General features: G+C 42.5%; 1 protein-coding gene across 2 annotated transcripts in view; it reads right to left on the bottom strand.

Moving 5' to 3' along the window:
* Nucleotides 1-27,858, bottom strand: part of NRG3 (neuregulin 3) — a 1,535,957-nt gene that overhangs the window by 175,335 nt on the left and 1,332,764 nt on the right. For both annotated transcript variants that reach the window (XM_069753133.1, XM_069753134.1), the window contains exon 5: nt 14,344-14,446. In XM_069753133.1, the coding sequence (XP_069609234.1) occupies nt 14,344-14,446 (103 nt within the window). The remainder of the gene's footprint in view (nt 1-14,343; nt 14,447-27,858) is intronic.

Genomic DNA, 27,858 nt, shown 5'->3' with positions numbered 1-27,858 from the left:
CACAAAGCATCTCAAATAGGTCTCCAAGGTCTGATTAGTTTGCTCAGTCTGGCCATTTGTCTGAGGATGAAATGCAGAAGAAAAAGACAAATCAATGCCCAGCTTGGCACAAAAGGCCCGCCAAAACCTACAAACAAACTGGGAACCTCTGTCGGACACAATATTCTCCGGAATACCATGCAAACGTACCACATGCTGAAAAAACAACGGAACCAAATCAGAAGAAGAAGGCAGTTTAGGCAAAGGCACCAAATGAACCATCTTAGAAAATCGGTCACAGACAACCCAGATAACCGACATTCTTTGGGAAACCGGAAGATCGGAAATAAAATCCATAGAAATATGTGTCCAGGGCCTCTCGGGGACCGGTAATGGCAAAAGCAACCCACTAGTGCGAGAACAGCAAGGCTTAGCCCGCGCACAAATCCCACAGGACTGCACAAAAGAACGCACATCCCGCGACAAAGAAGGTCACCAAAAGGACCTACCAACCAAATCTCTGGTACCAAAAATCCCAGGATGGCCAGCCAACACAAAACAATGAACCTCAGAAATCACTTTACTAGTCCATCTATCAGGAACAAACAGTTTCCCCACAGGACAGCGGTCAGGTTTATTAGCCTGAAATTCCTGAAGAACCCGTCGTAAATCAGGGGAGATGGCAGAAAGAATCACCCCTTCCTTCAAAATGCCGACCGGCTCAAGAACCCCAGGGGAATCAGGAAAAAAACTCCTAGAGAGGGCATCCGCCTTAACATTCTTAGTACCAGGAATGTACGAGACCACAAAATCAAAACGGGAGAAAAACAGGGACCATCGAGCCTGTCTAAGATTCAGCCGTTTGGCAGACTCGAGGTAAATCAGATTCTTATGATCGGTCATGACCACAATACGGTGCTTGGCCCCCTCAAGCCAATGTCGCCACTCCTCAAATGCCCACTTCATAGCCAACAACTCCCGATTGCCGACATCATAATTGCGTTCCGCAGGCGAAAACTTCCGAGAAAAGAAGGCACATGGTTTCATCAAGGAACCATCAGAATTCCTCTGAGACAAAACGGCCCCTGCCCCAATCTCAGACGCGTCAACCTCAACCTGAAATGGAAGAGAAATATCTGGCTGACGCAACACAGGGGCAGAAGTAAATCGGCGTTTAAGCTCCTGAAAGGCATAGACAGCCGCGGAGGACCAATTCGTCACATCAGCGCCTTTCTTGGTCAAATCGGTCAGAGGTTTAACCACACTGGAGAAGTTGGCAATGAAACGATGATAAAGATTAGCAAAGCCCAAGAATTTCTGAAGGCTCTTCACAGATGTGGGCTGAATCCAATCATGAATGGCCTGAACCTTAACCGGATCCATTTCTATAGATGAGGGAGAAAAAATGAAACCCAAAAAAGAAACCTTCTGCACTCCAAAGAGGCACTTTGACCCCTTCACAAATAAAGCATTATTACGGAGGATCTGAAATACCATCCTGACCTGTTTCACATGAGACTCCCAATCATTGGAAAAAATCAAAATATCATCCAAATATACAACCATGAATTTATCAAGATAACTCCGAAAGATATCATGCATGAAGGACTGGAACACAGATGGGGCATTAGAGAGTCCGAATGGCATCACAAGGTATTCAAAATGGCCTTTGGGCGTATTAAATGCAGTTTTCCATTCGTCACCCTGCTTAATACGAATAAGATTATATGCCCCTCGAAGGTCAATCTTAGTAAACCAGCTAGCCCCCTTAATCCTAGCAAACAAATCAGTAAGCAAAGGAAAAATATATTGAAATTTGACCGTGATCTTATTCAAGAGGCGATAATCAATACAGGGTCTCAAAGAGCCATCCTTCTTGGCAACAAAAAAGAACCCCGCTCCCGACGGTGAAGAAGATGGCCGAATATGCCCTTTCTCCAAAGACTCCTTAATATAGCTCCGCATGGCGGTATGTTCAGGCACAGACAGGTTGAAAAGTCGGCCCTTAGGGAATTTACAACCTGGAATCAAGTCAATAGCACAATCACAGTCCCTATGCGGTGGAAGGGAACTGGATTTGGGCTCATCGAATACATCCTGGAAGTCAGACAAAAACTCAGGAATTTCAGAAGAGGGGGAAGAGGAAATTGACATCAAAGGAACCTGATCATGAACCCCCTGACAACCCCAACTAGTCACAGACATGGATTTCCAATCTAACACCGGATTATGTAGCTGCAACCATGGAAAACCCAGCACAATATCATCATGCAAATTATGCAACACCAGAAAACGACAATCTTCCTGATGGGCTGGCGCCATGCGCATGGTCAGCTGTGTCCAAAACTGGGGCTTATTTTTAGCCAACGGTGTAGCATCAATGCCCCTCAAAGGAATAGGGTTCTGCAAGGGCTGCAAGGGAAAACCACAATGTCTGGCAAATTCTAAGTCCATTAAGTTCAGAGCGGCGCCTGAATCCACAAATGCCATGACAGAAAATGATGACAATGAGCAGATCAAGGTCACAGATAACAGAAATTTAGGTTGTATAGTACTGATGGTAACAGAACTAGCGATTCTCTTTATACGCTTAGGGCAATCAGAAATAACATGAGCAGAATCGCCGCAGTAAAAACACAACCTATTCTGACGCCTGAATGTTTGACGTTCAGCTCTAGACAAAGTCCTATCACACTGCATAGGCTCAAAGCTCCGCTCAGAGGACAACGCCATAGAGTGCACAACTCTGCGCTCGCGCAAGCGCCGATCAATCTGAATGGCCAGAGACATAGAATCATTCAGACCAGCAGGCGTGGGGAACCCCACCATAACATCTTTAACGGATTCAGAAAGACCCTTTCTGAAAATTGCCACCAAGGCATCCTCATTCCATTTAGTCAGTACAGACCATTTTCTAAATTTCTGGCAATACGATTCTGCCGCTTCTTGACCCTGACACAGGGCCAACAAGATTTTCTCAGCCTGATCCACAGAATTAGGCTCATCATACAACAACCCCAATGCCTGAAAGAACGAATCAACATTAAGCAAAGCAGGATTGTCAGTTTCCAGGGAAAATGCCCAATCCTGTGGGTCACCATGCAGCAGAGATATGATGATTTTAACCTGCTGAATAGGATCACAAGAAGACCGGGGTCTTAAAGCAAAAAACAGTTTACAGTTATTTTTGAAACTCAAAAATTTGGATCTGTCACCAAAGAATAAATCAGGAGTGGGAATCTTAGGTTCTAAGGCAGGAGTCTGAACAATATATTCTGAAATACCCTGTACCCTAGCAGCAAGCTGATCCACACGAGAAACTAACTCCTGAACACTCATGTTATTACTAGGTTCCGCAGCCACCCAGAGGTAAAGAGGGAGGAACAGACCAAACAGGCTAAGGAAAAAAAAATGGCTCAAAAGCTTCCCTCCCTTCTTCTGAGATGCAATTAACTCATTGTAGGCCAGTTGTACTGTTATGATCCGGTGGCCTAGGAGCAGCATGAGATGGACTCTGGAGAAGGTGGTCCCTGTACTGACCGCAAACCCTGAACCTAGCAGCGCAACTAGAAGTAGCTGTGGGGGGTACCTGACACTCCCTAGACCCCTCGGCACAGCCTAATGTCTAACTTCCCCTAAAGACAGAAACAGGAAACCTATCTTGCCTCAGAGAAAATCCCCAAAGGATAGATAGCCCTCCACAAATATTGACGGTGAGAGGAAAGGGAAATAACATACGCAGATATGAAATCAGATTTTAGCATAGGAGGCCATACTAGCTAAAAAGAAAGAATAGAACAGAGTACTATGCAGTCAGTATAAAAACACTAGAAAATATCCACCACAGAAGATACGAATCACCACATCTGACTAAAGACATGGGGGGTATATCTGCATCTCCAGAGACACAGCTTAGCTGCAAAAAATCCTTCACAGACAAAGCTGAACAAGACAAAAACATGAATATGCAAAGAATTATAAGGTCCACCGCAGGTGGACAGCAAAAACAAAGCCAGGACTTATCTTTGTAGAAAAGCACAGCAAACTGGAGAGACCAGCAGGGAAGTGAATCCTTCAAAAACAATGGGCAACTGGCAAGGACTAAAGAGTCCAGCAAGGCTATATACCCCAGTCAGTTTTGCAATTAGTAGATACACCTGTCCAATCCTGCAGTCCAGTCACAACTGCATTACCCTCTACAACCACCGGAGGGAGCCCAAAAGCTGAATTCACAACAGAGATCGTTGGTCGCTGGGAAATGATCAGGACCTTTTTTTGGTTGCTGATCACCCGCTGTCATCGCTGGATCGGCGTGTGTGACACCGATCCAGCGATGTGTTCACTTGTAACCAGGGTAAATATCGGGTTACTAAGCGCAGGGCCGCGCTTAGTAACCCGATATTTACCCTGGTTACCATTGTAAAAGTAAAAAAAAAAAACAGTACATACTCACAATCTGATGTCTGTCACGTCCCCCGGCATCCACAGGGTTAAAACTGCTTTCTGCAGGAGCGCTGCTAATGCACACGCTCCGGCCGAGAGCTTCCCTGCACTGACTGTCAGTGCCGGCCGATAATCAGAGCACAGCGGTGACGTCACCGCTGTTACTGCCGGTGCTGACAGTCAGTTTTAACCCTGTGGACGCCGGGGGACATGACAGACATCAGAATGTGAGTATGTACTGTTTTTTTTTTTTACTTTTACAATGGTAGCCAGGGTAAATATTGGGTTACTAAGCGCGGCCCTGCACTTAGCAACCCGATGTTTACCCTGGTTACCTGGGTGCTGCAGGGGGACTTCGGCATCGTTGAAGACAGTTTCAACGATGCCGAAGTCGTTACCCTGATTGTTGGTCGCTGGAGAGAGCTGTCTGTGTGACAGCTCCCCAGCAACCACACAATGAATTACCAACGATCACGGCCAGGTCGTATTGCTGGTCGTGATCGTTGGAAAATCGTTTAGTGTATCGGTATCTTAACCCGCAAATTACATCCCTCGGCGGATCTGAGGATTTTGGTTTGGGGCGAAGCGATCTGTGGACTCTTTCAATGACAATCTGGTCACTTTTATCTTGTGGCAGAAGTAGAGCAAATATCTCTCTGGTAGCCTTTTTAAGTATCTCTTGTGAGACGCTTTCAGGCAAGCCTTTAATTCTGATGTTCTTTCTGCGGCACCGGTTCTCCTGGTCCTCTAAAGCAAGAGAGGCATTGTTAAATTGTAGTCTGTGGAAATCCAAGTGATCTCTCATGTAGTTTGATTGATTGATGAGCGAGACCTGAGTAGCTTCCAAGGATTCGACCCTGTTGCGGATGTGTGAAAGGTCGGCTCTCATACCAGCTATTTGAGCTATTAGAGGTTTCATTGCCTGAGCCAGCGATTTTTTGAGAAAGGATCTAGATAACTTTCCAGAGTCAGATTGAGGAAAGTCACTGCCTGAAGCCTCATCAGACTCAGAAGAGTCAGACTCTTCTGCCTGTTCATTTGTTACAACGTTTGAGTGAGGGTTTTTTGGAGTAACCTTAGTTATTGCCTAATGTTTGAGAAATTTCTCCATTTCCCCTTGTTTGCCCTGATAGAGGGCTGAAGCTAAGTTCTTAGAATGTTCCTTGCCCTTCTTTACCATTATAGATTTATGAGATGTAAGATGTATGCTCCTTGTGTCACCAATCGCGCCCAGGAATATGATTTATGCGAGCATGTTTATGGCGTGTGTCTTTAACATGAATCTGGAATAGCTGTCTGTCATAAGGAAGGTTATCAAGGAGATAAGATATAGACAGCAGCTTTTAATGGTATGTCAATTAGATATCCCCTCTGTTGCTTTAAATCCTCTGGGGGGAGTGTCTACTTTGAAGAAAAATCTTCTGTGCCGTAAGAGACAATTGGAGCTAAACACGGGCCGAGCCGAGCTCTGTATGTAAAGGAGAGAAGGGGAGAGCGGGCTCCTCACCCAAGCGGCTTCTGGCAGCTATGCGAAGCGGCAAGATGGCGCCGGCCGCGTGTACACACCGAGGTGGGCGGAACTTACCCGCCGGTCTCCTGCCGCTCCATATGGTCTGGCCTGTCAGGGAACAGGGGAACCCCCAACTGTCCTGTCCTATGTCTACCAGACCTCAGACCCCCACCGTCCAGATGCCTGCGAGCAGGTACCTTGCACTGCGGCTCACTCGTCGGACGCCGATGCCCTGTTGTCTCGAGGTGCTCCGGTCCTCCTCCCTGTGCTCCTGTGTCATTGCGGCTTGGCTTCCGACAGCGATCAGGTAGGGGGGTAGTCACGTCTCCTTTGTCCAGAGGTAAGGGCTGTGAGCAAACCAGGCCCCTGTGTGTGTCAGTGTCTCGGCGCCCTTTCTTCCAGGGTGTTCGGGAAACTCCCGGGGATGCTGCAATAGATTCCTATCGTCCAGAGTACCTCTAGAAAGCAGTCTTTTGTTGATTAGGCAATTAAATCCTCTTGTAGTGGCAATCTAATAAGGCTGGGAGCGGGAGCTCCAGGAGAGCAGGCCATGCCCCCCATTCTGATATATTTTTAACACAGTTTTTGAGGCTTATATAGCAGCTAAATGTACCCAGGCACCGTACATACCGTGTTAAACTGTATGGTTGAGTTATTGAATCTATAGCAAAATTTTTAACAGAAATATTTTGAGAGTGTAGTTTAGCTAATGTAATTATACAGTCATAAAGGCTTTGCAGAAAGTGCAAAGCCAGACAGAAAATATGAAGCGTCACCCATAGATCCCTGAAAGGGAACAACTAGTGGGCTGCATTAACACATTGAATATTGCAAAAACTTTATTCGCTGGTGTTATCTGGTGGTGTAAAAAGCTGTGGGTTAATCAAGGCTTTGTATTTTCATTTTTATGAGAGTGAGCCTGTCTGCATTCTCTGTTGACAGGCGAACGCGCCTGTGTGTTATGACACCCTGGTGGCACTAAAAACCCACTCAGGTAAAATGCAAGCAGTAGAGAGGCACAACACCTCCAAGGTATAGAGGGACAGCTCATACCAGATGTCCAGCTGGAAGTTGCGGCAGATTAAGGGAGTACGCTGGTTTGGTCTGTCAGGTATTGTTTGACTATCTTTATAAACTTTTCTCTCCTTTTCAAAAATATCCGGTCATCAGGCCCTGGGAGCTGGGCTTGTGTCATGAAATTGATCCACGTGTTTGACAGTGTACTGGTCACACATAGTGTGAGAACACTAAGAGCAAGACGAGGGGAAGAAGGGAAGGCAGCCCAAATGCTAGGGAAAGTTGGAGTGGAGACCCTTAGGCAGATCTAATAGCTCCCTGCCTCCCCTACCATCCCTACATTGGTATCCCCAAAGCTAGGCCCTGAATAAGGAAGAGGGGATGTGCACTGGTCATTTCCCACTGTACACTAAAATGAAGAAGGGAGACAAACAAGGGGGAAGAATCTTAGTTTGAGCATACTCAGAGAGGTAACACCAAAAGTCCTTCAACAGCACCAGAGAGGAAGTAAGCAGACTGCTATAGCTCCAAGCCTTCACAAAGGAAAATCTGAGTATCATTGACGACTTCCTGAAGAAGACTGAGAGTCTATAAACAGCCAAGTCCAGGTGAGACAATTAGAGCTGGAGGGAGGTTGCCACTGGTCCCAAAAGTCAGAAGGATTAAGAAGGTAGATCGACTGTCTGTAGCATCTGACACACATGTGACAGTACCTCCCTTCTATGAGTGGCCTCTGGACACTCAGGACCAGATTTACATTTATATACAAAATAGTATCAGTCAAAACGTCAGCTTGTAACGCAAAAAATAAGCCTCACCCTGCCTGAGATCGTGAAAAGTGGAAATGTTACGGGTCTCAGAAAATGACACTTTTTTTTTAAACATTGGATTTTTTTTCAGCACTTAAATAAAACAGAACGTATACATGTGATCGGAATCGAGCTCTTGCCTCTCTACAGGGGGAATCTCAAGCCATCTCTGCTGCGGTCTCCCATTCTTCTCCTGCCGCAGTGGAGCCTGCTCGGCGGAGGCGTCGGTCCCAGCCTCTCACTCAGTCTGACAATGTGCAAAGGGTTACTGCTGCCTTTCCAGCTTCTGCCATTGTAGCCAATACTGGTCAGCGGCAAGCAGATGTCTTTGGGACTAAGTCCTACTTTTTCTACTTTTCCCCTTCTGAGCATGCCCAGGGTAAGATCTCTCATTGGAGATCAAGGGTCACATGCTCAGGTACTGCAACAACTCCCATTGGCCCTCTAGGAAGGTCCTGAAGTTGCTCAAGTTCTGTGGCAGCCTCCCAATGGTCCTTCTGGGAAGGTCCTGTAGCTGCAGCTATGAAAGGTTCACATGACCGCATGGCCATGCGCTAGTATTAATCCTTGTTATGTGCTTTGCGCCAGTGTGGTCATGTATACCTGTGGTCAGGGTCGGCTGTAAAAGCCATTAGAATACCGGCACCTCCGGTCAGGAGTTTGGTTGCATGTATTCAGGGCCCGGCTGAAAAAAGCCACTAGAATACTGGCTCCCCTGGTGAGGAATTAGTTGTGTGCTTTCCTGACTGCATGACCACTGACTACTATCTGCTCAGCAGTTATCTGTGTGCTCCTGTGAGCTTAACAGGACACAGTCCTTTTTTATATCAGTGACTCTGTGAGGTAACAGAGTTTGCGTATACCGCCATATAGTGCCATTTACTAGCAGCAGGTTTCTCCTGCACGGTGGACCCCGGGCTGCGAACGCACCAATAACTTCATCTATTTACTCGGTGTGTTCCGCTAACCCTAACAACATGTTTGATATCTGTGCACTCATAATGACCCGGAGAATCATAAGGGCAGGTCAGTTTTAGCTTTTAGTGAACATGGTTAAAAAAAAAAAAAGCTGTTGGGGAATTGCACTTTCTTTGCAATTTCACCTCACTTTAAATTTTTCCCAGTTTTTTATTACATGATATGGTAAAAACAAGCCATAAAAGAAGTTATGGCTCTGGGAAGACAGGGAGCAAAAAACAGAAACACAAAAAAGGAAAATCCCACAGTTGGTAACTGGTTATACACATTATGATTCCACCAAGGACAACATCTGAAAGGAGTTTGTGTCTTCACCTCATGTTTGTGTATGTTTCCTCCGGGTATTGCGATTTCCTCCCAAACTCCAAAGACATACTGATAGGGAATTTAGATTGATAGCCCCTATGGGGACAGTTCTGATAATGTCTGTAAAGTGCTGTGTAATTAATGGCGCTATATAAGTGAGTAGAATAAATAAATACCACACGGCACCTGCTATATACAGTATGAGCCTCTACTTAGCACCTCTATAAACAGTATGACCTCCGATAATACCCATTAAATACTTTATGAGCCCCCACATAGCCCTCCTAAAAATAGCATGAGTCCCCTATATACAGTATGAGCCCTCACACAGCCCCTTAGATACATTATAATAACACACAAAGTCCCTATACACTGTAAGAAACCACACACATCATCTTTATTTAAAGTATCAGCCTTACAGACCATCTCTATATATACCTATATATCTATTTACGGTATGAGCCCCCACATAACCCCCTTATACACAGTATGAGCTCCATATTGCCCTTTAAATACAGTCAGGATCTAAATCTTATTGAACACCTGTGGAAAAATCTTAAAATTGCTGTTGGGAGAAGGTGCCCTTTAAATATGAGATACCTGGAGCAGTTTGCAAAAGAATGGCCAAAAATTCCATTTGAGGGGAGTAAGAAGGTTGTTGATGGTTATAGGAAGCGATTGATCACAGTTATTTATTCCAAAGACTGGGCAACCGAATAATAAGCTGAGGGAGCCAACAATTTTGTCCGGCTCATTTTTGGGGTTTTGTGTGAAATTATGTCCATCTCGTCTTATTTTCTCTGTGTTTTTGTGTTTTTCAAATACACACAAAGGAAATATATATATGTGTATAACAAAACAACTAATAGCAATAATTTTATAGGAGAAATGCTCCATTTTCTGGAACAATTTCAAAGGTACCAACACTTTCAGCCATGACTTTTCTAATACATACATAAATATATACCGTATATACTCGAGTATAAGCCGAGATTTTCAGCCCAAAAAAATGGGCTGAAAGTGCCCCTCTCGGCTTGTACTCGAGTCATGGAAGGCAGGGGGTTGGCGGGTGAGGGGGAGCGACTCCTGTCAAATACTCACCTGCTCCCAGTGCTCCTGGTGCGGTCCCCGCATGTCCCACGGTCTTCGGGTGCCTGCAGGTTCTTCCCTTGTTTAGCGGTCACTGGTACCGCTCATTAAAGTTATGAATCTGGACTCCACTCCCATAGGGGTGGAGCTGTATAATCATTACTGTAATGAGCGGTGCCACGTGACCGCTCACTACAGGAAGAATCTGCCGCTCCTGGAGACGTAGGACATGCGGGGACCGCGCCAGGAGCGCAGGGAGCAGGTGAGTATGTCATATTCACCTTTCTGTGTTCCACCGCCGCCTCGTCTTCTGCGTCCTCTGCAGTGACTGTTCAGGTCAGAGGGCGCGATGACATATCAGTGTGCACGCCACCCTCTGCCTGAACAGTCAGTGCAGAGAGACAGGATGCTGAGGAGCAGCAGGCAGCGACGAGAGGTGAGTATGTCATTTTTCTTTAGTGCAGAAGCAGCAGCATTACTTGTGGCACAATGCTATATGGAGCATCTATGTGACCATAAAGAACTGCATGGAGCATTATATGGGGCATCTATGGGGCCATAACTGCATGGAGCATTATGTGGAGCATCTATGGGGCCATAACTGCATGGAGCATTATATGGGGCATCTATGGGGGCATAACTGCATGGAGCATTATATGGGGCAATTGTGGGGCATTAACTGCATGGAGCATTATATGGGGCATCTATGGGGCCATAACTGCATGGAGCATTATATGGGGCATCTATGGGGCCATAATTGCATGGAGCATTATATGGGGCCTCTATGGGGCAATAACTGCATGGAACATTATATGGGGCATCTATGGGGACATAAAGAACTGCATGGGGCATTATATGTGGCATCTATGGGGCCATAACTGCATGGAGCATTATGTGGAGCATCTATGGGGCCATAACTGCATGGAGCATTATATGGGGCATCTAAGGGGGCATAACTGCATGGAGCATTATATGGGGCCTCTATGGGGCCATAACTGCATGGAGCATTATATGGGGCATCTATGGGGACATAACTGCATGGAGCATTATATGGGGTATCTATGGGGCCATAAAGAACTGCATAGAGCATTATATGGGGCATCTATGGGGCCATAAAGAACTACATGGAGCATTATATGGGGCATCTATGGGGCCATAAAGAACTGCATGGAGCAGTATATGGAGCATCTATGGGGCCATAAAGAACTGCATGGAGCATTATATGGGGCATTTATGGGGCCATAAACAACTGCATGGAGCATTATATGGGGCATCTATGGGGCCATAAAGAACTGAGTAGAGCATTATATGGGGCCTATATGGGGCCATAAAGAACTACATGGAGCATTATATGGAGTATCTATGGGTCCAAAAAGAACTGCATGGAGCATTATATGGGGCATCTATGGGGACATAAAGAACTGCATGGGGCATTATATGGGGCATTTATGGGGCCATAAAGAACTGCATGGGGCATTATATGGGGCATCTATGGGGACATAAAGAACTGCATGGAGCATTATATGGGGCATTTATGGGGCCATAAAGAACTGAATGGACCATTATATGGGGCATCTTATGGGGCCATAAAGAACTGCATGGGGCATTATATGGGGCATTTATGGGGCCATAAAAAACTGCATGGGGCATTATATGGGGCATCTATGGGGACATAAAGAACTGCATGGAGCATTATATGGAGAATCTATGGGTCCAAAAAGAACTGCATGGAGCATTATATGGGGCATCTATGGGGCCATAAAGAACTGAATGGAGCATTATATGGGGCATCTTATGGGCCATAAAGAACTGCATGGGGCATTATATGGGGCATTTATGGGTCCAAAAAGAACTGCATGGAGCATTATATGGGGCATTTATGGGGCCATAAAGAACTGCATGGAGCATTATATGGGGCATCTATGGGGCCATAAAGAACTGAATGGAGCATTATATGGGGCATCTTATAGGGCCATAAAGAACTGCATGGGGCATTATATGGGGCATTTATGGGGCCATAAATAACTGCATGGGGCATTATATGGGGCATCTATGGGGACATAAAAAACTGCATGGAGCATTATATGGGGCATCTATGGGGCCATAACTGCATGGAGCATTATGTGGAGCATCTATGGGGCCATAACTGCATGGAGCATTAAATGGGGCATCTATGGGGGCATAACTGCATGGGGCATTATATGGGGCAATTATGGGGCCATAAAGAACTGAATGGAGCATTATATGGGGCATCTTATAGGGCCATAAAGAACTGCGTGGGGCATTATATGGGGCATTTATGGGGCCATAAATAACTGCATGGGGCATTATATGGGGCATCTATGGGGACATAAAGAACTGCATGGAGCATTATATGGGGCATCTATGGGGCCATAACTGCATGGAGCATTATGTGGAGCATCTATGGGGCCATAACTGCATGGAGCATTAAATGGGGCATCTATGGGGGCATAACCGCATGGAGCATTATATGGGGAAATTATGGGGCCATAAAGAACTGAATGGAGCATTATATGGGGCATCTTATAGGGCCATAAAGAACTGCATGGGGCATTATATGGGGCATTTATGGGGCCATAAATAACTGCATGGGGCATTATATGGGGCATCTATGGGGACATAAAGAACTGCATGGAGCATTATATGGGGCATCTATGGGGCCATAACTGCATGGAGCATTATGTGGAGCATCTATGGGGCCATAACTGCATGGAGCATTAAATGGGGCAAATATGGGGGCATAACTGCATGGGGCATTATATGGGGCATCTATGGGGACATAAAGAACTGCATGGAGCATTATATGGGGCATCTATGGGGCCATAACTGCATGGAGCATTATGTGGAGCATCTATGGGGCCATAACTGCATGGAGCATTAAATGGGGCATCTATGGGGGCATAACTGCATGGGGCATTATATGGGGCATCTATGGGGACATAAAGAACTGCATGGAGCATTATATGGGGCATCTATGGGGCCATAACTGCATGGAGCCTTATGTGAAGCATCTATGGGGCCATAACTGCATGGAGCATTAAATGGGGCATCTATGGGGGCATAACTGCATGGAGCATTATATGGGGCAATTGTGGGGCCATAACTGCATGGAGCATTATATGGGGCATCTATGGGGCCATAAAGAACTGCATGGAGCATTTTATGGGGCATCTATGGGGCCATAAAGAACTGCATGGAGCATTATATGGGGCATCTATGGGGCCATAAAGAACTGCATGGAGCAGTATATGGAGCATCTATGGGGCCATAAAGAACTGCATGGAGCATTATATGGGGCATATTTGTATATGGGGCATTTCATGGGGCCATAATGAACTGTATGGAGCATTATATGGGGCCTATTTTGTGTGGAGCATCTTATGGGGCCATAATGAACTGTATGGAGCATTATATGGGGCTCCTGATTCAATATGGATATTCAAAAACACTTAAACTATTGATGTCTCAATTAATTTTACTTTTATTGGTATCTTTTTTTATTTTTGACATTTACCGGTAGCTGCTGCATTTTCCACCCTAGGCTTATACTCCAGTCAATAAGTTTTCCCAGTTTTTTGTTGCAAAATTAGGGGGGTCGGCTTATACTCGGGTCGGCTTATACTCGAGTATATACGGTATATATAATACTATACTCACCTAGCTTTTTTTTGTTTGGCACTCTACTCCTGTCTTTGCTGTGTGCACTAAGGCTTCGCAGAGCAGACATGAGGTAGTGATGTCATCTTGTCTGCTGTCTCAGTCACACATACTGAATAGTGGAAGAAAGTGTTGGCAGTTTCCTCCTCCACTATTATATTCTCCACTTTATGCATCCTGAGAATGCAAATAGTTGTGAAATCGGACGCTGTACATGTTGCAGGGCCAATGGTTTCAGCCTTTCGGACGCACTTTGCCTTGGTCTGCCACTGAGTAGATGATTGTTACTGTATGTAAAACGTTCTTCCACTTCTAAAATGTTTTACATGAGCAGAGATGAGGGAAACAATAAGGCTTTATTTTTAAGGCAGCGTTACGCATTAGGGCATATTTTCTTTACATTTGAGCACAGTATATCCCCATGTTGCAGCTACTCTTCAATTGCTTGGAGTGAATAAAATGTTCAATAGACAGGCAAATTATGCTCAGGAACTATCAATGTGCTATAGACCAAAGCCAAGTAATACATCTTACTTTGTTCTGCAGTAGAATGCGGCACAAATCAAACCCACGGATACAATGCCGAAGACGATGCAGGAGATTGACAGGATCTGCTGTTGGTATACCTCTTCACTCTCTGCAAGCAAAAGCACATTCATGTTCAAAAAAGTGAATTGTTTTACAATAAGCATATCAAAGCAGTTTTACTTCCTGAAAAACCATGAACAAGTTACAATCTGAGGAAAAAATGCAGTTATAGTCACTCATTTACATATCTATGATTTGCGAAGGTGCAGTCTTAACTTTTTAAAAGCTGTCTTTGTTTGCCTTTTAGAATATCCGTGCAATTGCATTCTTTGTATTCAAATCATTTTGAAATTCCACGAAAATGCTACAAGAATGAACAATAACCATGAGTCACTTTATAATGTGCAAAGTTAAAAACAGATTTGGTCTACTGAATATCCAAATGTAAGACATTAAGAAGAAAAACAATATGCGAAAACAAATGGTCTACATCACTTATGACATTGTTTACTCAATCTCCACATTCTCTATATGACCCCCAGTCTATTTGAGTATGGAAAAAATTCCATCTAGCCAATGTATTATATCATTAGGTAATACAGTATAAGTTATTTTTGAAAAACTGATCATATTGATAAATTATTTAACTATCTATCTAGATCACAAGTTCACAACCTTTTCTTAAGTCAGCATTCCACCACTGCCAAGAGCCACGTTAAAACTTCCATGCTGAAACCTTTATGGCACATTGACACTTTTGGGACTGTCCATTAGCGTGAGAAATAGCTGAGTATCTCACAAGTTCTTTTCTCTGGAGTGCCATGAAGGAGATCAGGGGACTCAATTCTCCTTAAATTCCATATGGAGGTCCCAGAGTTGAAACTACAAACTAGCAAATAAGTGTTTGTCACTCTGGGTTTAGCTGGCACATTATAATAGAACTAGTGCAACGCCTAAGGGAAAAATGCATGAAACAGGGATGCAAAGAATTCTGCTGAAGAATACCAATGATGTCGTGCCCTCCAGCCTGCACTAGACATAACTAGTTTAGCTTTGACTTCTTTTTTTAAGTAGATTAAAGTAAAAACCACACAACTACAGAGTGGCCCCAATTATTGTCATTCACAAATGCAACCATAACGTGTCAAATAAAATAGGACAAGCTATAAAGATCTGACAGTATGCTTCCTACATGTTTTCTGGAGCTACTGTATATGGAAATCAAATATACTGATAGCTACCGTATGTTTAGAGATTATCAAAACTGCCAGGATTCAAATTTGGCAAATCACGTAAATTTAACGGGAAAATTTAATTTGCATCAAAGTTATTTGCCGCAAATTGAATTTACCTTCAGTCCTGCCACACTCACAGCTCACTATCACCATCTTATGTGCCCTTTCTTTTAACCTTTCCTTATCATGCTCATCCTCTTCAACCTGCTTCGCCCTCTGCCACAGCTCCTGGCACTTACTAGGTTTCTGGCATCACTATGCATAATGCTGTCACGTGATGCATGTTGTAATGTCATTATGTCACGATGTTTTTCACAACAGCATGTTTTTATTAGAAGCCTATGAAGAGCCGAAACCACCATCATAGAGTGAAACAGTGAAGAGTGGCAAGGAAAGGTTGAAAAAATCGCCATAGAGGTTTTGATATGGTCCAAATAAAATTCAATCAATTTATTTAACATAAATAAGCAATCATGAATACTTGGTTAGCTGCATGCCCTTATAATCTAAAAGCTTAAAGGGAGTCTTTCATCCTTAAAAATGCATTTTAAATGGGCTATACAGTGTAGTAAAGGACTTTGCCACTATAACAACCATGCTAGCACTGTGCATATACCTGGCCATCACAAAGCCTTGATCTCAATCCTATTGAGAATTTATGGACAAAGCTGAAAAGGCAGATGCGATGAAGGTGACCTACAAGCCTGCGTCAGTTACACCAGTTTTGTCAAGTAGAATGAGTCCAAATTCTGACTATTGTGAGAAGCTTGTGGAAGGATATCCCAAATGTTTGACCCAGTTCAGTTTAAGAGCAAAGGTACCAAATACTAATGAAATGTATTTAAACTTTTGACCTTCAAGTAAGTAATAATAATGCCTTAAAATATTCTCTCATTATTCTGGCAGTTGGCAAATATTAATAATTATGGTAATCCAAATTCACCTAAAACAGGAAAGGTTTATTCTGATTTCGTGTCAGATATTGAGAAAAACATGCATATGTGTCCTTTAAGATAGTGTAAACTATTGGTTTCAACTGTATAAGAGTATATATAGCAAGGTAGATACGTAGCATTTTAAGAGAAATTTAATCCTATAAGAGACCTGCGATTTTTTATTTTTTTTGTTTTCATTTTTTTCATTCCCTTCTTCCAAATTTTATTTTTCTCTCAACACAAACATACTACAGTGTCTTGCGAAATTATTCACCCCCTGGAACATTTCAACCTTTTCCCACATATCATGCTTCGGACATAAAGATACCAAATGTAAATTTTTGGTGAAGAGTCAACAAGTGGAACACAATTGTGAAGTTGAAAGAAAATCATTGGTTAGTTTAAATTTTTGTGGAAATTCAAAAACTGAAAAGTGGGGCGTGCAATATTATTCGGCCCCTTTAACGTAATACTTTGTTGCACCACCTTTTGCTGCGATTACAGCTGCAAGTCATTTGGGGTATGTCTCTATCAGTTTTGTACATTGAGAGACTGAAATTCTTGCCCATTCTTCCTTGGCAAGCAGCTCGAGCTCAGTGAGGTTTGATGGAGATCGTTTCTGAACAGCAGCTTTCAGCTCTTTCTACAGATTCTTGATTGGATTGAGGTCTGGACTTTAACTTGGCCATTCTTACACCTGGATACGTTTATTTGTGAACCATTCCATTGTAGATTTTGCTTTATGCTTGGGATCATTGTCTTGTTGAAAGACAAACTTCCGTCCCAGTCTCAGGTCTTTTGCAGACTCCAACAGGTTTTCTTCAAGAATGGTCCTGTATTTGGCTCCATCCATCTTCCCATCAATTTTAACCATCTTCCCTGTCCTTGCTGAAGAAAAGAATGCCCAAACCATGATGCTGCCACCACCATGTTTGACAGTGGGGATGGTGTGTTCAGGTTGATGAGCTGTGTTGTCTTTACGCCAAACATATCATTTGACATCGTTGCCAAAATGTTCGATTTTGGTTTCATCTGACCAGAGCACCTTCTTCCACACGTTTGGTGCGTCTCCCAGGTGGCTTGTTGCAAACTTTAAACAACACTTTTTATGGATATCTTTGAGAAATGGCTTTCTTCTTGCCTCTCTTCCATGAAGGCCAGATTTGTACAGTGTATGACTGACTGTTGTCCTATGGACAGACTATCCCACCTCAGCGGTAGATCTCTGCAGTTCATCCAGAGTGATCATTGGACTCTTGACTGCATCTCTGATCAGTCTTCTCCTTGTTTAAGATGAAAGTTTAGAGGGACGGCTGGGTCTTGGTAGATTTGCAGTGGTATGATACTCCTATTTCAATGTGATCGCTTGCACAGTGGTCCTTGAGATGTTTAAAGTTTTGGAAATCATTTTGTATCCAAATCCAGCTTTAAACTTCTCCACAACAGTATCACGGACCTACCTGTTGTGTTCCTTGGTCTTCATGATCTGTCTGTGCCTTAAACAGAACCCTGAGACTATCACAGAGCAGGTGCATTTATACGGAGACTTGATTACACACAGGTGGATTATATTTATCATCATTAGGCCTTTAAGACAACATTGGATCATTCAGAGATCCACAATGAATTTCTGGAGTGAGTTTTCTGGAGTAAAAATAAAGGGGCCAAATAATATTACACGCCCCACTTTTCAGTTTTTGAATTTCCACAAAAAATTTAAATAACCAATAAATTTCATTTAACTTCACAATTGTGTTCCACTTGTTGTTGATTCTTCACCAAAAATTTACATTTGGCATCTTTATGTTTGAAGCATCATATGTGTGAAAAGGTTGAAAAGTTCCAGGGGGCCGAATACTTTCGCAAGGCACTGTAGGGCTTGTTTTTTATTAATGATTTGTAGCTTTGAATTACTGCTTTTACGCAATAATGTACTGAAAAAGTGAAAAAAAATCAAGTTGCTGTGAAATGGTGAAAAACTGCTAGTTTGCAAAAGTGTTCCCATTCCTTTTTAGGACATTCATTGTCCATGTTTATGTTGATAACAAAAATGTACAAGTGCTTGTATTTCAGTTCTTCAATACAAAAAGTGAATCTCATATATTATATAGACCCATTACAAACAGAGTGATCTATTTCAAGTGTTTATTTCTGTTAATGTTGATGATTATGGCGTACAGCCAATGAAAATCCCAAAGTCACTATCTCAGTATATTAGAATATTTAACAAAAAACAACTGCAAAGGCTTCCTAAGCTTTTAAAAGGGTCTCTTAGTCTGTCTCTGTATTCTCCACAATCATGGAGATGTTCTAATATAGTGAGAAGCACTTGTATAACTTTTATAATTGAAAATGTAAAAAAAATGTGGTTTGTGCCACCCACATTCAGAAACCCTTAACTTTTTTTATTTTCTGATAATGAAGCTGTGTGAAAGCTTTTTATGCAAATCACGCTGATGTTTTCATTGCTAGAATTTTGATCATGTTTTACTGCATTATTTGGGGAGAATTGTGGTCATCAAAAAATGTAAAACCTTTTTTTTTGTCCCGTTTCAACATTCACCATTTGGGATAAATCTTTTTTTTATATTTTATTTGTCTTGGCAATGACACATGCAGCAATGCCAAATATATTTTGTGCTTATGCTTTATATCTACCGTAGCGATTTATTTTGAGGAATGGGAGATTGACTGAATTTTTTTTACATTTTCTAAAGTTTCTTTCATTTTTAATTTTCTCCTTTGAGGATATAGCAGCAATCTGTTAATTGTCTATGCAATACACTACAATTCATGGTGTTGCAGTGTATTGTGAAATAGTCGGTCTCCTACAAAGCTCAGCCACATACTGCTCTTCATGTAAAATCTCAATTTACATACATTGTGCACTTTCAGACAGCCCCCTACCTGCCTTTGCAACTCATTGACACCATTCTATTGTGTTGCACTGTGCCATCTATAGGGGCACATAAGTCATAGAAAGTTCAATAAAATGTTATTGTTATATCAGTAATTCAATGTCTTTTTCCAGAGAAAAGGAAAAAAAAGTGTTTGGTACCCTGTTAGCCAGTTGAACTATTTTTTTGTTTTCTTCTTTTTTTTGCGAATATATTTATGTTTCTTCAGAAACGTTGTGATATCATGCATGAGTAGGAGACCTAAAATGTCTCGAAAGCATACTTTGTAACATAACGTATTTTATTTTTGCTCGTCATTAAAAGGTATAATAACTACAAGATCATCTTGATTTTCCCACTGAGAGCAGTTCCAGAGAAATTCACATTCAATTTATATGTAAATGAACTGTTGAGAACTATGGGACTGGACACAGATCTGCATAAGAATTTGTCTTCAGAGATTATTTTCAATGAATTGGACATCACCCGTGTGTTGTGTAAAGGCTGCTCTCTGCTCTCCTGATCTCACTGCAGAGAAATAAGCTCTGGAGGCAGAGTCTCATTCAGATCAGCATTTGGCCCATAGAGCTTACCTGCTCATTTACATATTAGAAAGATGTAGATTTCTCTGGTATAAGACATCGGATTCAAGATATTAAGTTATCATTTTATTAGGCTTCCTATGACCTACGTGCTCATATAGACGGTTTGGGAAGATTGATCCTACTTGCAGACTCCCTTTAAATGCCACTGTCAGGGTTGATGAAGGAACTAAGGACGCTAGACTGATGTGAGTCAGCACAGATCACATAAGGTACTATAAGGTGCTGGATAGGTTACCGCACTGGCATCCATGCTGCACCGTGTGGGCTCAGGTCCTCAACCTGTTCCAAACAAACATACACGCCCCATGCATGGGCAGCCATCATTACACAGTTAAAGGAGATTTCCACTACTGAGACAACACCTTCTTAAATACTATGTTCCCCAGTGTAAAACAAAAATGACAGATAATCCCTTTATCCACCAGTAGCATTCTAACAATGTGAGTGCAGGGTTTCCCAGGGCTTGTGTGACATTATTATGCCATTTGACAACTGCAACCAGTTAATCGGCTGCTCCACTCAAAATTATTTCAGGTGAACCTCAAAAATTTGAAGAAAGGGAAAAAACTGAAACACATTAGCAGCAGCTGATTGGCTGGGGGTTTTACGTGGCCTAACAATGTCCAATGATCACTGAGCAACATGGTGCTAGTGAGGGAGGAGAGTATGTGTTATTTATATTTTACACTGGGTAATATAATATTTAATAAGGGGTTATCCGAGTAGATGACAATCCTTTTAAATGATAAGGCTAAACATGAATCAAAGAAGAGTGTGTCTGTGGTGGGAGGGGGACTACAGTTTTTTGAAGGGGTAGATGGTGATGTCTTTTCTTTTGAATTCATAACAATTGCAATTTTTGTGTTCTATTAAAGAGAAATAAAGAAATGAAAACTGTTGGAAATATTACAAATCATTTATCATATTCTCAAAAGTCGCACAGTATGTTGTAACTAATCCACTGTAAGAGATTAATACTTAGCTTGTTAGGTGTTCATAAATATAATAAAATTACCACTGCTCTGACCAGGTATGAATGGAAAATAGAAAATATAAGGCATGTATATTATTTAACTACTTTAAAAATATAACTAACATAATTGTTTTTCAATTCTAAGTCATTTGGTTAATGTTCTGCTTAATTACTCCTACAGTAATTGTGCTGTAGATCTATTCATATAGCTCTGAAATAGGGGAAGACCAATTATGGGCAATTTCCAGTAGAAGAAAACAGTACATAATACAATAGCACCTAATGCAAAATAATTAATTTGTATGCTATCATGCATGAGTTTTTCATGTAGCCCTGGAGCTCAATGAGAAGACATGGTTGATTGGTAGGTCATTACCCCCATGAGATATTGATTCTGAGTTGGCAATGGTAGCTGCTCTCATGCATCCTGAAATAATACACTATGGCTAAGCTATAATAATAATACTAATAATGATAATCTTTATTTGTATAGCGCCAACATATTCTGCAGCGCTTTACAGTTTAACAGTTCATACACAAGTCATAAGTAGCAATAAAATTAAAAATAATACAATAGTTAAAGCAAAATAAGACAACCCTTCTCGTGAGAGCTTACAAACTATAATGAGGTGGGGGGAGTCACAAACTGCAGGTGTGTATTTACAATGATGGTCCAGCCATCTTATGGGAGTGGGGGATAGATAAATGCTGCATGAGGTTGTCACCAGCCAGTATGTGTGGTGGAGTCTGGGTGCGGTGGAGTTTGATGGAGGGTTATTCTCAGATAGATAGTGAATGGGCTATATACATATATACATGTGCACACACACACATATATATCTACTATATAAAGCTGAATGTGTGTGTGTATGTGTGTATGTCCGGGATTGGCATCTGCACCATCACAGCTACAGCCACAAAATTTTGCACAGTCACACGTCTGGACCCCGAGAGCGTCATAGGCTACGTTGTGAGGTGAAATTTTAACCCCGCGCGTTCCAATTCACCAAACAATTTTGCCCCTATCTACATAATGGGGGAAAAGTGAAAGGAAAAGTGTTGGAAGCGTCGCAGCTACAGCAACAAAATTTTGCACAGTCACACGTCTGGACCCTGAGAGCGTCATAGGCTATGTTGTGAGGTGAATTTTTAACCCCGCGCTTTCCAATTCACCAAAAAATTTTGCTCCTATCTACATAATGAGGAAAAAAGTGAAAGGAAAAGTGTTGGAGGCGTCGCAGCTACAGAAACAAAATTTTGCACAGTCACACGTCTGGACCCTGAGAGTGTCATAGGCTATGTTGTAAGGTGAAATTTTAACTCCGCGCTTTCCAATTCAACAAACTATTTTTTCCCTATCTACATAATGGGGAAAAGTGAAAGGAAAAGTGTTGGAGGCAAATTGACAGCTGCCAGATGTGAACAAGTGGGACTTAAAGAATGAGAGCGATGGCGCAAAAGAGTATATACCGTACAGTTGCTAAGGTAGGACCCCGACATGGGATACTCACCACACGGGGATATGAACACACACACAAAATGCGCCACACACTACCACGTGCTTGAACACATATACCACCCTCAGCACACATTTCACCACACATACGCCAACCTCGCCACATAAAAGTCGAAACACAAAAGTCGCCGCTCAAAACTCACCACGCGCAAAACTCGCCACATGCAAAAAATAGGCTCACGCAAAACTCGCCACAAGTGCAAAACTCACCTCATGGAAAACTCGCCACACGCAAAACTTGCACATGCGGAAAAATTGCCATATGCACAAAATTTGCAACACATGCAAAAGTTGCCTCACACAAAACTTGCACATACTCAAAAGGCACCAGACATAAAACTCACCACGCGCAAAACTCGCCATGCGCAAAACTTGCTGCACACAACTTGCTACACTAACCTGTCACATGCAACTCGACACACAAAAAGTTGCTACACGCATGTTGCCACACAAAACTCATCTCACAAAAGTCGCTACATGCATGTCGCCACACACAACTCAACACACACAACTTGACAAACTCGCCCTAAAACACACACAAGTCTGATATTAGCCTTCAAAAATAAAAATCTGTTTAATAAGCAGACAAACTACAAGAGCAACAAATGGACCATATAGGAAATACGGCAGCTGTCAGTCACATGACCTGTCTATTATGTGTATGTGTGAGCTAATATATACTGCCAGGGGGAGGGCTTCCTGTTGGCTAGGGATTTATCAGGCTGCCAATTTATCTTACAAATACTGAGGTAAAAATACTGAGCAAATAACGTGTTAACGAGGTCTAATACAGGAGATCACACAGGTATATACTATATACAGGGGAGATGACACACAGATATATACTATATACAGGAGAGATGACACACAGGTATATACTATATAAAGGAGGAGATGACATACAGGTACATACTATATACAGGAGGAGATGACATACAGGTATATACTATATACAGGAGGAGATGACACACAGGTATATACTATTTACAGGAGCAGATTACCTACAGGTATATACTATATACAGGAGGAGATGACATACAGGTATATGCTATATATAGAAGATGACATACAGGTATATACTATATACAGGAGGAGATGACACACAGATATATACTATATACAGGGGAGATGACACACAGGTATATACTATATACAGGAGGAGATGACATACAGGTATATACTATATATAGAAGGAGATGACATAAAGGTATATACTATATATAGGAGGAGATGACATACAGGTATATACTATATATAGGAGGAGATGACATACAGGTATATACTATATACAGGGGAGATGACACACAGCAGGTATATACTATATACAGGGGAGATGACATATAGGTATATACTATATACAGGAGATGACATACAGGTGTATACTATATATAAGGGAGATGACAAACATGTATATACTGAGGTGAAAATGAGAGGTGTGAGGTGAAAATGAAAAGGTGTGAGTGCAAAATGAGAGGAGTGAGGGAAAATAGTGTAGTGATCGGAAAATGACAGATGTGAGGTCGAAATGACAAGTGTTAGGCGGGAATGAGAGCTGTGAGGGAGAAAATGAGAGGTGTGAGGGAGAAAATGAGAGATGTGAGGGGGAAAATTAAAGATGTGATTGGGAAAATGAGAGGCGTGATGGGAAAATAAGAGAAGTGACGTGCTATAACTAACCACAGATATTTACTATGCCCAGGCAACGCCGGGCTCTTCAGCTAGTCTACTATACAGTTAGGGCCAGAAATATTTGGACAGTGACACAATTTTCGCGAGTTGGGCTCTGCATGCCACCACATTGGATTTGAAATGAAACCTCTACAACAGAATTCAAGTGCAGATTGTAACGTTTAATTTGAAGGGTTGAACAAAAATATCTGATAGAAAATGTAGGAATTGTACACATTTCTTTACAAACACTCCACATTTTAGGAGGTCAATAGTAATTGGACAAATAAACATAACCCAAACAAAATATTTTTATTTTCAATATTTTGTTGCAAATCCTTTGGAGGCAATCACTGCCTTAAGTCTGGAACCCATGGACATCACCAAACGCTGGGTTTCCTCCTTCTTAATGCTTTGCCAGGCCTTTACAGCCGCAGCCTTCAGGTCTTGCTTGTTTGTGCGTCTTTCCGTCTTAAGTCTGGATTTGAGCAAGTGAAATGCATGCTCAATTGGGTTTAGATCTGGAGATTGACTTGGCCATTGCAGAATGTTCCACTTTTTGGCACTCATGAACTCCTGGGTAGCTTTGGCTGTATGCTTGGGGTCATTGTCCATCTGTACTATGAAGTGCCAACTTTGCAGCATTTGGCTGAATCTGGGCTGAAAGTATATCCCGGTACACTTCAGAATTCATCCGGCTACTCTTGTCTGCTCTTATGTCATCAATAAACACAAGTGACCCAGTGCCATTGAAAGCCATGCATGCCCATGCCATCACGTTGCCTCCACCATGTTTTACAGAGGATGTGGTGTGCCTTGGATCATGTGCCGTTCCCTTTCTTCTCCAAACTTTTTTCTTCCCATCATTCTGGTACAGGTTGATCTTTGTCTCATCTGTCCATAGAATACTTTTCCAGAACTGAGCTGGCTTCTTGAGGTGTTTTTCTGCAAATTTAACTCTGGCCTGTCTATTTTTGGTATTGATGAATGGTTTGCATCTAGATGTGAACCCTTTGTATTTACTGTCATGGAGTCTTCTCTTTACTGTTGACTTAGAGACAGATACACCTACTTCACTGAGAGTGTTCTGGACTTCAGTTGATGTTGTGAACGGGTTCTTCTTCACCAAATTAAGTATGCGGCGATCATCCACCACTGTTGTCATCTGTGGACGCCCAGGCCTTTTTGCGTTCCCAAGCTCACTAGTCAATTCCTTTTTTCTCAGAATGTACCCAACTGTTGATTTTGCTACTCCAAGCATGTCTGCTATCTCTCTGATGGATTTTTTCTTTTTTTTTCAGCCTCAGGATGTTCTGCCTCACCCTGGAGCTGGCTGTGCTATTTAAGTCCTCTGCAGCCTGGGGGCCAGTGTCAGCTATAGTTCATGCTGCACTGTTTGAGCTCCTGACCTGATCCCTGTTATAGTGCTCCTGTTTGCCTCTGACTGCCAGCACCCGTTTATGACTTGTTCTGACCTCTGGCCTGTACCCCGACTCCGTCTTACATCTCACGTTTTGGTTACCACGTTCCCGGTAGGTTCTGACGTCTTGCTTGTCCGACGATTCTCTGCTCGCCCCTTCTGTACCGCGCCGCTATCTCCGTGTATGACCTTGACTTGTTTCATGTCCCTTTCATTACCTGTGACACCTGTGTTGTTGCTCAGTTTTGCTGCGCTGTGTGTGCAGCCTCCTTTCCTTAGCCAGCACCCCCTGGTGGAGGTTGCTCTATACTGCACTGCAGCAGCACATTACAGTCTCATTTTGCACTCACACCTTTTCATTTTCACCTCACACCTCTCATTTTCAACTCAGTATATACATGTTTGTCATCTCCCTTATATATAGTATACACCTGTATGTCATCTCCTGTATATAGTATATACCTGTATGTCATCTCCCCTGTATATGGTATATACCTGTATGTCATCTCCTCCTATATATAGTATATACCTGTATGTCATCTCCTCCTGTATATAGTATATACCTGTATGTCATCTCCTCCTGTATATAGTATATACCTGTGTGTCATCTCCCCTGTATATAGTATATACCTGTATGTCATCTCCTCCTGTATATAGTATATACCTGTAGCTCATCTGCTCCTGTATATAGTATATACCTGTGTGTCATCTCCTCCTGTATATAGTATATACCTGAACGTCATCTCCTCCTCTATATAGTATATGCCTGTGTGTCATCTCTCCTGTATATAGTATATATCTGTGTGTCATCTCCTCCTGTATATAGTATATACCTGTGTGTCATCTCCCCTGTACATAGTATATATCTGTATGTCATCTCCTCCTGTATTAGACCTCGTTCACACGTTATTTGGTCTGTATTTTTACCTCGGTATTTGTAAGCTAAATTGGCAGCCTGATAAATCCCCAGCCAACAGGAAGCCCTCCCCCCTGGCAGTATACTGTATATTAGCTCACACATACACATAATAGACAGATCATGTGACTGACAGCTGCCGTATTTCCTATATGGTACAGTTGTTGCTCTTGTAGTTTGTCTGCTTATTAATCAGATTTTTATTTTTGAAGGATAATATCAGACTTGTGTGTGTTTTAGGGCGAGTTTTGTGTGTCAAGTTGTGTGTGTTGATTTGCGTGTGGTGACATGCATGTAGCGACTTTTGTGAGATGAGTTGTGTGGCGACATGCGTGTAGCAACTTTTTGTGTGTCGAGTTGCATGTGACAGGTTAGTGTAGCAAGTTGTGTGCAATAAGCTTTGCGCATGGCGAGTTTTGCGCGTGGCGAGTTTTATGTGTGGTGCCTTTTGAGTATGTGCAAGTTTTGTGTGAGGCAACTATTGCATGTGTTGTAACTTTTGTGCATGTGGCGAGTTTTCCATGAGGTGAGTTTTGCACGTGTGGCGAGTTTCGCGTGAGCCTAGTTTTGCATGTGGCGAGTTTAGCGCGTGGCGAGTTTTGAGCGGCGACTTTTGTGTTTCGACTTTTATGTGGTGAGGTTGGTGTATGTGTGGTGAAATGTGTGCTGAGGGTGGTATATGTGTTCAAGCACGTGGTACTGTGTGGCGCATTTTGTGTGTGTGTTCATATCCCCATGTGTGGTGAGTATCCCATGTCAGGGCCCCACCTTAGCAACTGTACAGTATATACTCTTTGGCGCCATCGCTCTCATTCTTTAAGTCCCCCTTGTTCACATCCGGCAGCTGTCAATTTGCCTCCAACACTTTTCCTTTCACTTTTTCCCCATTATGTAGATAGCGGCAAAATTGTTTGGTGAATTGGAAAGCGCGGGGTTAAAATTTCACTTCACAACATAGCCTATGACGCTCTCGGGGTCCAGACGTGTGACTGTGCAAAATTTTGTGGCTGTAGCTGCGACGCCTCCAACACTTTTCCTTTCACTTTTTTCCCCATTATGTAGATAGGGGCAAAATTGTTTGGTGAATTGGGATGCGCGGGGTTAAAATTTCGCCTCACAACATAGCCTATGACGCTCTCGGGGTCCAGACGTGTGACTGTGCAAAATTTTGTGGCTGTAGCTGCGTCGGTGCAGATGCCAATCCCGGACATACACACACACATACACACACACATTCAGCTTTATACAGTTAGGGCCAGAAATATTTGGACAGTGACACAAGTTTTGTTATTTTAGCTGTTTACAAAAACATGTTCAGAAATACAATTATATATATAATATGGGCTGAAAGTGCAC

This window comes from Ranitomeya imitator, chromosome 2, assembly GCF_032444005.1.
Source record: "Ranitomeya imitator isolate aRanImi1 chromosome 2, aRanImi1.pri, whole genome shotgun sequence".
Lineage (NCBI taxonomy): Eukaryota > Metazoa > Chordata > Amphibia > Anura > Dendrobatidae > Ranitomeya > Ranitomeya imitator.
The sequence above is the reverse complement of the archived record's forward strand: the minus strand, read 5'-3'. Positions and strand labels throughout refer to the sequence as shown.